Source organism: Cetorhinus maximus, chromosome 3 (assembly GCF_964194155.1).
Source record: "Cetorhinus maximus chromosome 3, sCetMax3.hap1.1, whole genome shotgun sequence".
Taxonomy (NCBI): Eukaryota; Metazoa; Chordata; class Chondrichthyes; order Lamniformes; family Cetorhinidae; genus Cetorhinus; species Cetorhinus maximus.
This window is the reverse complement of record NC_135881.1, coordinates 22,639,092-22,656,479: the sequence shown is the minus strand read 5'-3', so window position 1 is coordinate 22,656,479 and position 17,388 is coordinate 22,639,092. Positions and strand designations below refer to the sequence as shown.

At 46.1% G+C, this 17,388-nt stretch overlaps 1 protein-coding gene across 1 annotated transcript in view; it reads right to left on the bottom strand.

Annotated features, from left to right (window-relative positions):
- Positions 1-17,388, bottom strand: part of dpp6a (dipeptidyl-peptidase 6a) — an 848,482-nt gene that overhangs the window by 669,596 nt on the left and 161,498 nt on the right. The window contains exon 2 of the mRNA XM_078537068.1: positions 13,312-13,426. Coding sequence (XP_078393194.1) covers positions 13,312-13,426 — 115 coding nt within the window. The remainder of the gene's footprint in view (positions 1-13,311; positions 13,427-17,388) is intronic.

Genomic DNA, 17,388 nt, shown 5'->3' with positions numbered 1-17,388 from the left:
AAGGAAATCTACCATCCTTACCTGGTCTGGCCTACATGTGACTCCAAACCCCTAGAAATGTGGCTGACTCTTAACTGCCCAGTACACAGTTGGTGGCAATTAGGGATGGGCAATGAATGCTGGCCTTGCCAGCTACAACCACATCCCATGAAAAAAACAGTGGACGGGGCTCACAAAAAACAATTGTCAACTATTAGAACTGACAGTCGTTTCTCATCTTACATCTTGCTTTGCTACTCCTGCTTTTCCTATTTACCAACAGTTGAGAAAAAAGTTCCTTTTTTATTGTAGTAAAATACAGGTGTGAAGGCTTTTTTCATGAAAAGAGAAATATAGGTCAAGCTGTGTTTCTACACCAGCACGCAGTGGAGCACGGATTACGTGGTCTGAATGAAATTACTGTTGCAACAAAAATTAATCTTTGATGCAGCTTGTATAACAGGACATGATAGAAAAAGAAAATACAAAAAATTACAACTGAAGCTTGAAAGCGTTGGCGTAGTGTAAGAACAGCATCGACCAATTATTGTCGTGTGTACTGGGTGCATTGTCTGGCTGTGTGAACAAAGCAAAGTTGTCCTGTCCTTGAATTTCATTTTAAGGATGTCAAGGATTCCATCAGTTGTCTCAAAGTGTCAAGAGCACACAGAAAAAAAAAAAGAGCTAAGCGAGCTCCTAAAATAGAAATGTTGTCTTTTCCCCACTGTGTCTCAAGTCGGCACTCTTCAGGAAGCCATTGATTGAAGGCCAGGCAGAGGTTGGAATTAGGAAGGAGGCAGGCTGAAGAATGTTCTTGGGAAAGGGTAAACGTGTCGAATCTCCAAAAACGGCAATCGGCAAAACAAAGTGAACATTGAAATATGTGGCCAAATCAGCACAGCACGACTCACAGAAAGACGTGCGTGGATAGCGGAGAGTGGGGGTAATGGAGTGGGGATAATGGAGAGCGCGGTGAATTGGAAATGTGGGTCATAGAGTGGGGATAGCAAACAGTAGGACTAACAGGGAGTGAGGAAAACGGGGAGTGTAGATAGCCGGGAGTGGGGATAACGGGGAGTGGAGATAATTGAGAGTGGGGATAATGAAAAGTGGGAATAATGGACATTCAGTATAATGGGGATTCCAGATAATGGAAAGTGGAGATAATAGAGAGAAGCGATAGTGGAGAGTGGGGAACCAGAGAGTGGGGAGAGCGAAATGTGGGAATAGCAGAGGGTGGGGTTAATAGAGAGTGTGGATAATGGGGAGTGTGGATAACGGAGAGTATGGATAATGGAGAGCGGAATGTGGGGATAGCAGAGGGTGGGGTTAATAGAGAGTGTGGATAATGTAGAGTGTGGATAATGGAGATTCTGGATAATGGACAGCAGGGATAATGGTGGGGATGATGGACAGTGGGGTTAATGGCGAGTGGGGGTAACAGAGAGTGGGGATAATGGAGAGTGGCGATAGCGGAGAGTGGGGACAATGGAGAGCAGGGACAGCGGAGAACAGGGACAGTAGAGGGTGGGGATAATGGAGAATGGAAATAATGGAGATTCAGGATAATGGAGAGTGGAGATAATGGAGATTCCAGATAATGGATAGTGTGAATAATGGGAGTGAGGATATCGTGGACTAGGGATAGTGGAGAGTGGGGATAATGGGGAGTGTAGATAATGAAGAGTAAGTATGATGAAGAGTGCGGATAATAGAGTGGGGATTACCAGGAGTGTAGATAACAGGGAGTGGGAATAGCGGAGAATGTGGGATAGCAGGGCTGTGGATAATAGAGTGGGGATACGGAGAGTGGGGATAATGGGAGAGTGAGAATAATGGAGAATGGGGTTAATGGTGAGTGTGGATAACAGAGAGTGGGGATAATGGAGACTCTGGATAATGGACATTTGAATAATGGAGATTTGGATAGGGTTAGAATGTGGAATAATGTTAAAAATACAAAGTTAAGGCTTCCTACCTGAATGCACGGGTCATTCGCAACAAGGTAGATAATTTAGAGGTAAATGGATATGATCAAATTGCCATTATGGCTACAGGGTGACCAAGACTGGGAACTGAATATTCAAGGATATTCGACATTTAGGAAAAACAGGCAAAAAGGAAAAGGAGGTGGTCTTGCACTGATAATAGGGGATGGGATCAGTACGTTAGTAAGGGAGGATCTCAGATCGTAAAAACAAGATGTGGGGTCTGTTTGGGTGGAGCTAAGAAACAGCAAGGAGCAGCAAAGGTTGGTAGGAATTTTTTATAGGCCACCAAACTGTAATGGTAGTGTGGGGCATGGTATTGATCAGGAGGCTAGAGGAGCATGTAGCATGGGTAATACAGTAACCATGGGTGACTTCAGTCTGCTTATAGACTGAATAAACCTAATGAACACTAATGCTGTGAAAGACAAGTTTCTGGAGTGTGGATGGTTTTCTAGAGCAGTATGTTGAGGACAAAACCTGAGAACAGTATAGTATTATGCAACAAGAAAGGGCTAATTAATAACCTAGTTGATAAATAACCTTTTAGGAATGAGTGACCACAACATGATAGAATTTTACATTATGTTTGAAAGAGAGGTAGCTCAATCTGAAACCAGGGTGTTAAGTTTGAACAAAGGAAATTATAGAGGTCTGAGGTGCAAATTGACTGAGGTAGGTTGGGAAAATTCATTACAAGGTATGATGGTACACAGGCAATGTAAGTCTGTAAAGAATTATTATATAATTTACAGCAATTATACATTCCTTCAAGGCACAAAATCCCAAAAAAGAAGTCAGTCAACCGTGTCTAACAAAGGAAGTTAAAAGTTGTAAAAGATTAAAAGAAAAGGCCTATAAAGTTGCCAGAAATAGTAGTAAACCCGAGGATTGGGATCATTTTAGAATACAGCAAAGGAGGACCAAGAAACTAATAAAGAATGGAAGAATGGAATACGAATGTAAACTTGCAAAAAACATAAAAATGGATGTAAAAGCTTCTTTAGGTACTTAAAAAGGAAACATTTGGTTAAGACAAATGTGGGTCCATTACAGGCAGAGTCAGGAGAATTTATAATGGGGGATAAATAGGAATATAATAGGAATTCACCAAGGCTCCTTAGACAGCACCTTCCAAACCCACGACCACTACCATCTAGAAGGACAAAGGCTGCAGATAGATGGGAACACCACCACCTGGAAGTTCCCCTCCAAGCCACTCACCATACTGACTTGGAAATATATCGCCGTTCCTTCACTGTGTCAAAATCCTCCCTAACGCACCATTAGTGTACCTATACCGCATGGGCTGCAGCAGTTCAAGAAGGCAGCTTACTACCACCTTCTCAAGGACAGCTAGGGATGGGCAATAAATGCTGGCCCAGCCAGCAAAGCCCACATCCCGTGAATGAATTAAAAAAAATAGAGAAATTGGCAGAGAAGTTAAATGATTACATTGTGTCTGTCTTCACTGAGGAAGATACAAGAAATCTCCCAGAATTTGAGATCCAAGGAACTAGGGCAAATGAGGAATTGAAGGAAATCAGTATTAGTAAGAAGGTTGTATTGGAGAAATTAATGGGACTGAAGGTTGTTAAGTCCCTGTGGGACCTGATATTCAACATCCCAGAGTGTTGAAAGAGGTTGCTATGGAGATAGTGATGCACTATGGAGGCAGTGGTTGCATTGGTGATCATCTTCCAAAATTCTATAGATTCGGAAATGGTTCCTGCAGATTGGAAGGTAGTAAATGTCACCCCACTATTTAAGAAGGGAGGGAGCGAGTAAACAGGGAACTACAGACCTGTTAGCCTTACATCAGTAGTAAGGAAGATGCTGGAATCTGTTTAAAGGATGTGATAAATGGACACTTAGATAATCATGATCTGATTGGGCATAGACAACATGGATTTATGAATGGGAAACAATGTTTGACGAACCTGTTGGAGTTTTTTGAGGATGTTACTAACAGAATTGATGAAGGGGAGTCAGTGGACATAGTATACTTGGGTTTCCAGAAGGATTCTGATAAAGTCGCCCACAGGAGGTTGATTAGCAAAATTAAAGCACAGGAGTGGGAGGTAATATACTGGCATGGTTTAAGGATTGGCTAACAGGCAGAAAACAGAGTAGGAACAAACAGGTCACTCTCGCGTTGGCAGGCTGTGACTAGTGGGGCACCATAAGGAGGCCCAGCTGTTCATAATATATTTCAATGGTTTGAATGTGGGTAGCAAATGTGATAGTTCCAAGTTTGCAGATGACACAAAGCTAGGTGGGAATGTGTGTCGTGAGGAAGATGCAAAGCTGCTACAAGGGGGTTTGGACAGACTTAAGTGAGTGGGCAAGAATGTGGCAGATGGAATATAATGTGGAAAAATGTGAGGTTATCCAGTTTGGCAGGAGGAACAGATGTGCAAAGTGTTTCCTAAATGGTAAGAGATTAGAAAGTGTAGATGTACAAAGGGACCTGGGTGTCCTTGTCAATAAGTCACTGAAAGCTAACCTGCAGCTGGAAGGGTCATGGTATGTTAGCCTTTATCACAAGAGGACTTGAATACAAGAGTAAGTGAAGTCTTACTACAATTGTACAGAACCCTAGTTCGACTGCACCTGCAGTATTATGTGCAGTTTTGGTCTCCTTACCTTAGGAAAGACATTATTGCCATAGAGGGAGTATAACGAAATTTCACCAGACTTGTTCTGGGGATGGAGGGACAGTCCTATGAAGAGAGATTGGGGTAACTGGGCCTGTATTCCCCAGAGTTTCGAAGAATGAGAGGTGATCGCATTGAAACCAACAAAATACTTAAAGAGATAGACGGGGTAGATGCAAGTAAGATGTTTCTCCTGGTTGGGGAGTCTGGAACCAGGGGGCACAATTTCAAAATAATGGGGAAGCCACTTAGGACCAAGATGAGGAGAATTTTTTTTTTACTCAGAGGGTTGTGAATCTTTGGAATTCTCTACCCTAGAGGGCTGTGGATGCTCAGTCACTGAGTATGTTTAAAGCAGAGATTGGTAGATTTCTGAATACCCATGACATAAAAGGATGTGAGGATAGTGTGAGAAAAAGCCATTGACGTGGATGATCAGCCATGATCGTATTGAATGGTGGAGCTGGTTCAATGCGTTGAATGGCCTCCTCCTGCTCCTATGTTTCTAGGTTCCTTAAACACAAAAGTCCTCCAGCCCTCACCCTTCACACCTCCCCACCCCCCAAACACTCCCCATGCCCCATCCATGTGACCTCATTCTCCCCATCCACCCCCTATGGCTGTTTATGCCCTCCATGCCAAACTATGGCACTTCCATGCCCATTGACCCTCTATTAACTTTATGGAACCAATGAACCCTATAGGTCATTGTACGCTCGTAGGATGTGTTAAAAAAAAAAGCTTTAGAAATAGCTTCTTTTTATTCGTTCATGGGATGTGGCCAGCATTTATTGTCCACCCTTAATTGCCCTTGAGAAGGTGATGATGAATTGCCTTCTTGAACTGCTGCAGTCCCTGTGTTGTAGGAATACCCCAGTGCTTTTAGAGAGGGAGTGCCAGCAACAGCAGAGGAATGGCAATATAGTTCCAAGGTGTGTGATTTGGAGGGGAACTTGCAGGTGGTGGTGCTCCTGTGCATTTGCTGCCCTTGACTTTCTAGGTGGTAGAGGTCGCAGGTTTGGAAGATGCTGTCGAAGGAGCCTTGGTGAGTTATTGCGGTGCATCTATTTTTTATATTTACTCATGGGATGTGGGTGTTGCTGACTAGGCCAGCATTTATTGTCCGTCTCTAATTGCCCTTGTTCAGAGGGCATTTTAAGAGTCACCCACATTGCTGTGTATCTGGAGTCACATGTAGGTCAGACCAGGTAAGGACAACAGATTTCCTTCCCTAAAGAACATTCGTGAACCAGATGGGCTTTTACAACAATCGATAATGGTTTCATGGTCATCATTAGACTTTTTAATTCCAGGCTTTTACTGAATTCAAATTCCACCATCTGCCGTGGTGGGATTCGAACCCGGGTCCCCAGAGCATTACCCTGGGTCTCTGGATTACCAGTCCAGGGTAATGCTCTGGGGACCCAGAGCATTACCCTGGACTTGTATGTGGCACACACTGCTGCCACTGTGTGTCAATGGTGGAGGGAGAAAATGTTTAAGGTGATGAATGGGGTGCTAATAAAGTGGTCAGCTTTGTCCTGGATGGTGTCCAGCTTCTTCAGCATTACCTGAGTGCTCATCCAGGCAAGTGGGGAGTATTCCATCACACTCCTGACTTGTGCCTTGTAGATAGTGGACAGGTTTTGGGGAGTCAGGAGGTAAGTTACTCGCTCCAGGATTCCCAGCCTCTGACCTGCTCTTGTAGCCACAGTATTTGTATGGCTAGTCCAGTTCAGTTTCTGGTCAATGGTAAAATCCACAATGTTGATGGTGGAGGATTCAGTGATGGCAATGCCATTGAACGTCAAGTGGAGATGATTAGATTCTCTCTTGTTGGAGATGGTCAATGCCTGGCACTTGTGTGGCGTGAAGGCTACTTAGACTACTCTCCACTCAAAGAATAATCGACACTTGGAATGGACTTCGGATCGATAAGAGTGGGAAAGTGAAAACCTTGGAAATATTTAAGAAAAATTTAGGTGCAGCGGTAGGAGGAATGAAGAGTTGTTCTTCATATTAAGATGGGCTGAATGATCTTACTAACAGATAAGCATCCTGCAATCAAACTGAAGCAATGCCCTTCATACAATTGGGGATCCATAAATCTTTGTTGTTTCTAGCAGTATTTAAATTCTCTGGCTTAGACAAGTGCAGTGTGTCACCAGGAGAATACATGCTTCATAATATATCAAAGAAATTACCGCTTGGGAATTTGGTTTCTGAATGTAGCAGACTCCCAACTCAACCAAAACAAAGGGCAGGATTCTCCCCGTAGGCTTTGGGGCCTCACCCACAGGGTCAAATGGGGGGTCAGAAGACCACACCATGTAGGGAATTGTCACGTGACTGTGATGTTCTCTGAATTGGCCATTTACTGGCCAGAGGGCAGGCTCCCCATCCTTAAAGTAGGCTGTTGAAATTGGAGGGCCAATAGAAGGCCCTGCAGCTCTGAATAAACAGCAGGCTGCCTTTTAAGGTAAGTGAGAGAGAGGGTGCCCCAACTTTGTTTAATTTTAAATAAAAATGCAGCCTAGAAACCACTGTGGAGGGGGAGTGCCTCCACTGGGTGGCCTGTGGTTGCAGCAGAAGGCAAGCAGGCAGGGAGGGCTTCTAAGCCTGCCTGGAATGCTGGACCCCAGGCGGCAACAGTCCTCCCGATGCCTCGGAACGCTTGAAGATTGGCGGCATATTTCCAGGCCTTGATTGGCCTTCGGCTGGTTCAATTGGCAATCCAATGCTTGCAGGAAGGTCGGCTTGCCAGCCACCAATCCTGCCTCTGGAAAAATGGCGGGGGGGGTGGGGGGGGGTCAGCACGGTGCCAACAAACTTGCACGCTGGCCGGTGGCACAAACTTCAGTGCTCGCCACCCCCACCCCTCTGGGTTAATCCCCATCAGGGCCTAGAAATTCAGCCAAAAATCTCTAAAACGTATTCTGGTTTTTAGGCAGTACATTTTTTTACTATTTGAGGCAAAATGCTAGTCATAATATTCGGGTTTCCTTTGCTTCCCAATCTGTCTTCAACAACAAAACAAAAACAGAAACAGAAATACCTGGAAAAACTCAGCAGGTCTGGCAGCATCTGCGGAGAAGAGCACAGTTGACGTTTCAGGTCCTCATGACCATTCAACAGAACTAAGTAAAAATAGGAAAGGGGTGAAATATAAGCTGGTTTAAGGGGGTGGGGGGGTGTTGTTAGGACAAGCAGCCAGTAATGGATAAGGGGAGAGAGAAGGGAGTCAAGATAGCGAGAAATGAGATCCGTGGGGCAGGAACAGGCTTACACGATCGGTCTGTTGGGACAGTCCTGTTTGTGGATTTTGGGTAGGAGGTAGAAGCGGGCCGACGGAGGTTGAGTGACTATGAGGTTTGAAGCTGTGGAAGGAAGATCTCCAGAGGAGATGACCTTGTCCACTCCCTTCCCACCTACATCTGTGATTCCTCTGACACCTTACGTCACATCAACAATTTTCAGTTCCCTGGCCCCAACCGCCTCCTCTTCACCATGGATGTCCAATCCCTCTACACCTCCATCCCCCAATGGGATGGCCTAAGGGCTTTCCACTTCTTCCTCAAACAGAAGCCCGAACAATCCCCATCCACCACTACTCTCCTCCGTCTGGCTGAACTTGTTCTCACACTGAACAATTTCTCCTTTAACTCCTTTCACTTCCTCCAAATAAAAGGTGTGGCTATGGGTACCCGCAGGGGCCACAGTTATGCCTCTCTCTTTATGGGGTATGTGGAACATTCCTTGTTCCAGTCCTACTCCGGCTCCCTCCCACAACTCTTTCTCCGGTACATCGATGATTACTTCGGTGCTGCTTCATGCTCTCGTCGGGACCTGGAAAAATTTATTAATTTTGCTTCCAATCTCCACCCTCCATCATTTTCACATTGTCCATCTCTGACACTTCCCTTCCCTTCCTTGACCTCTCTGTCTCAATTTCTGGTGATAGACTGTCCACCAATATCCATTACAAGCCTACCGACTCCCACAGCTACCTCGACTACAGCTCCTCACACCCCGCTTCCTGTAAGGACTCCATCCCATTCTCTCAGTTCCTTTGCCTCCGTCGCATCTGTTCTGATGATGCCACTTTCAAAAACAGTTTCTCTGATATGTCCTCCTTCTTCCTTAACCGAGGTTTTCCACCCACGGTAGTTGACAGGGCCCTCAACCATGTCCGGTCCATCTCCCGCACATCCACCCTCACACCTTCTCCTCCCTCCCAGAAACATGATAGGGTCCCCCTTTTCCTCACTTATCACCCCACCAGCCTCCGCATTCAAAGGATCATCCTCCGCCATTTCCGCCAACTCCAGCATGATGCCACCACCAAACACATCTTCCCTTCACCCCCGCTGGTGGCATTCCGTAGGGATCGTTCCCTCCAGGACACCCTGGTCCACTCCTCCATCACCCCCTACTCCTCAACCCCCTCCCACGGCACCTTCCCATGCAAATGCAGAAGATGCAACACCTGCCCCTTCACTTCCTCTCTCCTCACCGTCCAAGGGCCCAAACACTCCTTTCAAGTGAAGCAGCATTTCACTTGCACTTCCCTCAACTTAGTCTACTGCATTCGTTGCTCCCAATGCGGTTTCCTCTACATTGGAGAGACCAAACGCAGACTGGGTGACCGCTTTGCAGAACACCTTCAGTCTGTCCGCAAGCATTACCCAGACCTCCCTGTCACTTGCCATTTCAACACTCCACCCTGCTCTCATGCCCACATGTCTGTCCTTGGCTTGCTGCATTGTTCCAGTGAAGCTCAATGCAAACTGGAGGAACAGCACCTCATCTTCCGACTAGGCACTTTACAGCCTTCTGGACTGAATATTGAGTTCAACAATTTTAGATCTTGAACCCTCTCCTCCATCCCCACCCCCTTTCCGTTTCTTCCCCCTCCTTTTTGTTTTTTCCAATAATTTATATGGATTTTTCTTTTCCCACCTATTTCCATTATTTTTAAATGTATTTCCACCCATTGTTTATTTCTACCTTTTATGCCCTTTTAGTATTATTTCACCCCACCCCCACTAGAGCTATCTGTACCTTATCTGTCCTGCTCTCTGCTCTTAATTAGCACATTCCTTTAGATAATATCACCACCTTCAACACCTTTTTGTTCTTTTGTCTGTGACATCTTTTGGTTATCTCCACCTATTACTAGCTGCTTGTCCCAACAACACCCACCCCCCGTGCCACCCACTTAAACCAGCCCATATTTCACCCCTTTCCTATATTTACTTAGTTCTGTTGAAGGGTCATGAGGACTCGAAACGTCAACTGTGCTCTTCTCCGCCGATGCTGCCAGACCTGCTGAGTTTCTCCAGGTATTTCTGTTTCTATTTTTGTTTTGGATTTCCAGCATCCGCAGTTTTTTGCTTTTATCTCTGTCTTCAACGACATTAGTTTTGAAAGCTGCATGGACACCGAGGGCAGAAGGAAAATGCAGATGGAACATCAAATACGTCAGGTGTTCCTTGTGATGTACAAAGTCAGCAAACTTTAACACTGAGAACCAATCAGCACATAGCTGCAAAACTGCTTTAATGTTATAAGTGATGAATTAATCGTAATGAAGCAAAAGAATGCACATTTGAAATGATGTGTAAGAATTTGGAACAGGTGCTGTCCTGAAGAGCTGTCACTCCTACATTGTCCTTGACTTTGTTTTTTTAAAGAGTCGAAGCAGTCATCCAAATTCTGTCACTTAATTCGGTGATGACATCGATATTGGGAAGCAAGCATGAAGATGGTATTTTTTGCACAAAATTCGCATTGTCTATCAGTCATTGTACACATTAGGACGGCTGAATCCAATCCTCAATGCAAAACAATTTGAGCTTCACACCGCTTTTAGTTCTGGTAACACCGTTATGAAGCGATCCATTAATGTGACAAAAGAATTTTGCTAAAACACTTATCAAATGTTGCTGAAGGTGTAAGTACACTGTGAACTGAGCATTCATTTGTGTTCCTCTCCCTTGTTTTGCCAAGCTGTATCATGTTGCTGTCTGAAATTACAGACATTACTCTCTGCCTCGCGATCTGAAGGGGCTTTCAGAAGATCAAAAACAAATTGCAAGTTTTTTTCAAACGGATATCACAGTGAACAAAAATTTCAGCCTTCACCTACAATGTTACTTAGTCGGCAGCAAGTGTCAGCCTTAGCTCAGTGATGGTAGCCTTGCCTGATGGCGGAATATTGCGCTCGTCGGGTGGGCGTGTGCCCGACCCTAACGAGTGCAAGATGACGCGCGATATTTCGGCCGGCGAGCGCGCGCGGGAGTCAGCACAGCGTGCCCGGCGACAACTGAGCGGCCCTGTTAATTGATCAGAATTTTTCCGCTGCCCGTCCAACCGTTCGCTTGTCGGGCAGGCGAAAAGGCAAAGCCGGCCTTTGCATTTTTGGCAAAACCTCATCCACGGGCAGGATGAGGTGGTTATATATATAAAAAGAAAAATTTTTGCACTCATCTCTAACATGTCCCTTGCTCATGTGACAGAGTCACACGAGGGGACGTGTTTTGGAACATTTTTAAATCCTTTATTGTTTATTTGGAAAATCTTCAGCTCCCTAAGGCAGCTCTGCGCGTCAGGGAGCTTTCACCGTGTCCACCCGCACGCATGAGCGAAGTTCTGCACTCGCCCTCCTCCGCCCCCCCTAACACCGGCAGCGTTAAGCACGTTTCACGCTGGATAGCTATCAATTGGGGCTAGCCAGCGTGAATTCGCAGCCGCCCCCTCCCCATCCACCGCTGAGCCCGCCCGATGACCGGAAAATCCTGGCCCATGAGTCAGAAAGTTCTGGGTCCAAGCCCCGCTGCAGGTAAACCTGAGGGTGTAACCGAAGCTGACAATCCAGTGAAGCACCGAGGGACTGTCGGCCTACACTGCTGCAGGTGCCGTCTTTCAGATGAGATGTCAAACTCAGGCCCTGTCTTCCCTTCTCCAGAGGATGTAAAAAGATTCTGTGCTACTAGTTCCAAAGAGGAGTCACACTGGGCTTAAAACGTTAACTCTGTTTTCTCTCTCCACAGATGTTGCCAGATCGGCTGAGTTTCTCCTGGCGGAATTTTATGGGCTGGTTGTGGTGGGGGGCGGGGCTGTAAAACGCAGCGGGGGGTTCAAAAGTCCACTGACTTCAGCGGGACTGGAAACTCTCGCTGGTGGGAGGGGCCGTAAAATTCCGCACTCTGTTTTTATTTCAGCTCTCCAGCATCTGCAATATTTTGCTCTCATTTTAGCAATATTTGCAGTTCTCCTCCTGCCCTAGCCAGCTGTTTACTGTTAATCACTACCTCAAACAGGTAGTCTGGTCTTTACGTCATTGGGTGTTTGTGAGACTTCTCCGTGCGCAAATTAACTGCTGGGAGTCCTGCATTCTCAGAAGTGCTGCTCAATTGATAAAATGGTAAACCAAGGGCCTATCCACTGGTAGATGTTCAAGATCTCATGAAGCTATTTGGAGAGGTGGAGGGAAATGTCCTGCTTATCAAACAATTGGACAGAAGAGAAAAAAAATGCTCCACTTGCTGTCAGCAGTAATACATTTACAAAATATTATGGGTTCTAAGTCTGCTCCATGAGTTGAACAAACAATTTAGCTTGACGCATCAGTGCACTATTGAGGGAGTGCTTTTCTGATGAAATGTTAAACCTGCTTGCTCAGGGTCCCATGGCACTTTCAAAGAAGAGCAGCAGGGGAGGTCTCCTGATGTCCCTCGCCCAAACTAACTGGAGATTTATCTCACTGCGGATTGTGGGACATTGCTGTGTGTACATTAGCTGCTGTATTTGCCTATGTAATGACGGTAACTACACTTCAAGAAGAGATTTCTTGGCCTGTGACTCCTGGAGCATTGTGAAGATTTGGAAGCTTCTGAATAAAAGCAAGTTATTTTATTCCCTTTTCACATCGCAAACAGAACAATTCTTCTTTCCAGCCATTCGTCTCCATTCTTCGTGTATGCTATTGGGCTGCTGCATTTGTTAACACAACAAAAGACAATCGTTCCAAAAGCAATTCATTGTGCACAAAGAGGTGTACATAGGATATACGACACAGAAACAGGCCATTTGGCCCAACTAGTCCATGCAGGTGCTAATGCTCCACTTCAGCCTCCTTCCATCTTTTCTCATCTAAATCTATTATCGTGATTTTCTATTCCCTCCTCCCTCACATAATTGTCTAACTTCCCCTTAGATGCTTCTACTCTATTCCCTTCAACCACTCCCGATGGTAACGAGCTCCACATTCTCACCACTCTTTAGGTAAAGGAATTTCTTCTGGATTCCCTATTGGATTTCTTGGTCATCAACCTTCTATTGATGGCCTCTAGTTATGCTCTTCCTCACAAAAAGAAACATTCTCTCTAAAAGAAGAAAGAGCCCCACAAATTTAGCAGTGGGACCAAAGAGAAATCCAGATGTCTATATAAATCCACAGGTCTTTTTTTCCTATTAGAGTCAAAGGGCACCTATCTTCCATTGGTTATTTGGGACTCTGCACCATCATAAAAACAGCATAGCAATTTGTTGCCTAATAATGACACGTGTACATCTCCCAATTTGGGCACCCAGCCTCATTTAAACAACAAGTTCCATGTGACCCAACATTTTGGTTCCAAACTATTATGCTTCTCACAGAGAAATTAAGTATTGAAGCTGCTCACGTTCAGTAAGGAGGATGACTGAGGTTACAATCAGTGAGCAGATGACCAGGATCACGAGAAGTGCGATTGCTATTCCTTTCCAGTTTCTTTGAGGAGGGTTACTGCCCACCAGCTCCTGTAGGAAGAAACAATGTTGTCAGTTCATGAGTAAAGGCAAACACATGACATGCATCATCTATTCGGGCCAGATTATGACATGATTAAACATTACACGCACTACATACAGCTGCACTTAAAAGCACAGAGACAATGAGGTAGGTGTTTAATTGGATGTAAAACCAACAAAAAACTGCACCAATTTTACAATGAATGGACTGTGTGGCCCTACTGCTAAATTGGTGGGGCCTTTTTTTAGAGATCCGAAGCAAAAGCCAAAACATGTGTTAGCTGTCTTATGTATGTAAATGAAGGGAGTGACACCTGTTGAAGGGCCCTGCTAGTGATTCTTTATCAATTTCTGTGGAGCAAGAGGGAGCAGGGATGTTCCTGTGACTCTGCAGGAGTTGCCATCACCTCTACCACCCTCCCTCGCTAGCCGGCTCCAAACACCCCATCCCAGGGCTTAGCTAAGCACCACTGCCAGTGAGGCAGACAGACAGATGGTGTACAGGTGACTTGCCAGTGGAGGCACTGCCAGTGGTTGGCAGTTCACGAGTGTGTAAATGGGGCTGGAAGATTCATTTCCGTTGCTGTTTGGGCCTATTGATTCGGAGCAGGCGCTGATCGCGCACTGCCGAATCTTGGTGCCCGGACCTGCCACTTTGCAAGAGATCAAGGTCTCCCTCCCTTGTTGTCAGCAAAATGTGGTGCTTTACTGTTCCCTCTTCCCTCTGTGCTGCCTCTAATTGTCCCACCTCCACTGGAAGTATGGGCTTAAGATGTGATGTGGCAGCACCGAACTCAGGTGAGCACTTTTTGTGTGTAAACCTAGATGGGGACTAGCGACAGGGAATTGAATGGTTGGAGAAGTGAGGTTAGGCCTGATCTGTCCCTCATCCAATATATATACACACACACACACACCAATATACACACACACAATAAACACGCACATTTGAGCACGCACATGCAGGAATCACCATTAGTGACCTTTGACTTTCCCAAGGTCAGTGAAGTCACCCATATGGTGTCCCTTTCCCCGGTCAGACAGCTTTATCAAATTGCACCTTCAAGCAAATCATTTCTTTGCAGCCTGCCTTAATATTCAATGTAAAACAGTACAATTTTAGCAGTCTAAATTAAATGGTCTCATTTTACTACTGCTTTGTTCCTGACCTTAGTTGAACTTAGCCGAATACACCACGTGTCTCGGCTGTCTCCAGTGTCCCAAGATACTATTATACTGAACTTAGCTGGTAGAGTTTAATAGGAAGTACAATGTGTGAAATAACCTCTAAAATGTGCTAGTAATGCATGTACCATCATTTTTACACTGTTAATATTATATACTGTATGCACAATGTCTTTCTTACCTGCTATAACAAAGCAAAGTGTATTATAAAGGGTCACCTTAAAGAAGGACCATTGAAATGAGCTAACATACATCAGAGGTTGCAATCTATCAGAAAGCCTTATTGTGTGAATTATCAAAAAATTACATACGTATTTCTCTCAATCCTTACACACTGCTTAAAGGGCCACTATTTTCATCAATAACACATTCTCCCAATTGATGAACTGTATCTAACAATACAGCTGGAAGCATTTTGAATAATATTTTTCTACCTGTTCTCCATGCATGAACAAACTAAGAATTTTGATGGGCACAATGTTGTAGAGAACAACTCTGTTAAGCCCATTTTGCTATTTTTTTTAAATTGAGAAATGGAGGTGAGGGGGTCAAGGGCCAGAGGTCTGGGACACTATCAAGACCGAACAAGGAACGGCGGAAGGCAGACAAATCAAGTAGTAATAAACTGGGTGCCTAAGCTCGGGTGTTCAGAAGCTGAAAGATTGCAGGAACAAAGAAAGAGTAAGAAACAAGCAGCATCACAGTAGTGAGATCATCGAGAAGAATCAGTTACACTCGGAGACAACGTCATGAGAGCCAGAATGATTCTTTTCACAAATCATGAAACATTCCACTAAGCTATTTTCTGAATAAGGCCTAAATTTTCATCCTCGAACTGGGTAGGGGGAGACGGGAAAATTCCTGGCTCACCCTGCCCGCTTCAAGGGAAAGTGCCCGTAAAGATGGAACCTTCATTGCTGGGGGACCGTGTGTGAACTGGAGTCTGGCCAGCCGACCCGGGAAGGAGTGCGGAAGAAGCCACAGGGGCTGCCGGGTGCTGAGGCACCCTTTTAAAAGTCCCACCTCGACGCTGTGTGACTTAGTCCCAGTGAAAAGACACAAAGGCCACACCCCTCACGCCCCTTTCACCCTCCATACACTACCCATGCTCCATCCATGTCATCTCATGCCCCCTGCACACCCCATGTTCCCTCATGCACCCCCCATGCCAAATTCTGCCCTTCCACCCACCCCTTCAGGTCCCTCATGCCCACTGTGCCAGGCTCTGGCACCTCCATGCCCATTGACCCGCTGTACGCTTCCAAGAGCCAATGAAAGCCACAGTGTAAAGTGGGACGTGCCAAAACAAGCTTTGAAAAAATGTAATCCATTGCTTACTTTCTCCTTTTTTAACTTCTTTCATGAGGTATGGGCATCACTGGCGAGGCCAGCATCGTTATTGGGGAAGCAGGCCATCCTGAAGTCACTCCGACGTGGGCGGTACATTTGTGTGGGGAATGATTCCGGCGAGCAGGGTTTATAATTAGATGCAGGCGAATAAAATGATGTTCCCGACATGCAACGGCTACTGACGGTGGAGCAGGAAATGCAACTGCTACTGACGGTGGAGCAGGAAATGCAGCTGCTACTGACGGTGGAGCGGGAAATGCAGCTGCTACTGACAGTGGAGCGGGAAATGCAGCTGCTACTGACGGTGGAGCGGGAAATACAGCTGCTACTGACGGTGGAGTGGGAAATGCAGCTGCTGCTGACGGTGGAGTGGGAAATGCAGCTGCTACTGACAGTGGAGCGGGAAATGCAGCTGCTACTGACGGTGGAGCGGGAAATGCAGCTGCTACTGACGGTGGAGCGGGAAATGCAGCTGCTACTGACGGTGGAGCGGGAAATGCAGCTGCTACTGACGGTGGGGCAGGAAATGCAGCTGCTACTGACGGTGGGGCAGGAAATGCAGCTGCTACTGACGGTGGAGCAGGAAATGCAGCTATTACTGACAGTGGAGCGGGCAATGCAGCTGCTGCTGACGGTGGAGCAGGAAATGCAGCTGCTACTGACAGTGGAGCAGGAAATGCAGCTGCTGCTGATGGTGGAGCAGGAAATGCAGCTGCTACTGACGGTGGAGCAGGAAATGCAGCTGATACTGACGGTGGAGCGGGAAATGCAGCTGATACTGACAGTGGAGCAGGAAATGCAGCTGATACTGACAGTGGAGCAGGAAATGCAGCTGATACTGACGGTAGAGCAGGAAATGCAGCTGATACTGACAGTGGAGCGGACGATCGCAAATTGGTTTCAAGATGGCATAAAGACGATTTTTGGCCTTCCCGCCATATTATATCCCCCACCCCCCCCCCACCCCCCCCCGCCCACCCAAAATGATGCCCGACGCCAACAGGGCCGGAAAACTCCGGCCATCGAGTGCAATTCTGCTGCTGCTGATGGCCCACAGCGCCTCACAAATGCCCAATTGTGAGTTGCTGGATTGATTTGAAATCTATCCCATTTAGCATGGTGGTAGTGCCACATAGCATAATGGAGGGTATCCTCAGTGTGAAGACGGGACTTCATCTCCACAAGGGCTGTGCCATGGTCGCTCCTACCAATGTTGTCATGAACAAATACATCTGCGGCAGGCAGCAGGGTGAGGATGAGGTCAAGTGTGTTTTTCCCTCTTGTTGAATCCCTCACCACCTGCCTGTAGACCCAGCAGTTACGTCCTTCAGCACTCAGCCAGCTCGGTCAGTAGTGGTGCTACCGAGCCACTCTTGGTGATGGACATTCAAGTCCCCCATCCAAAGTACATTCTGTGCCCAAGTCACCTTCAGTGT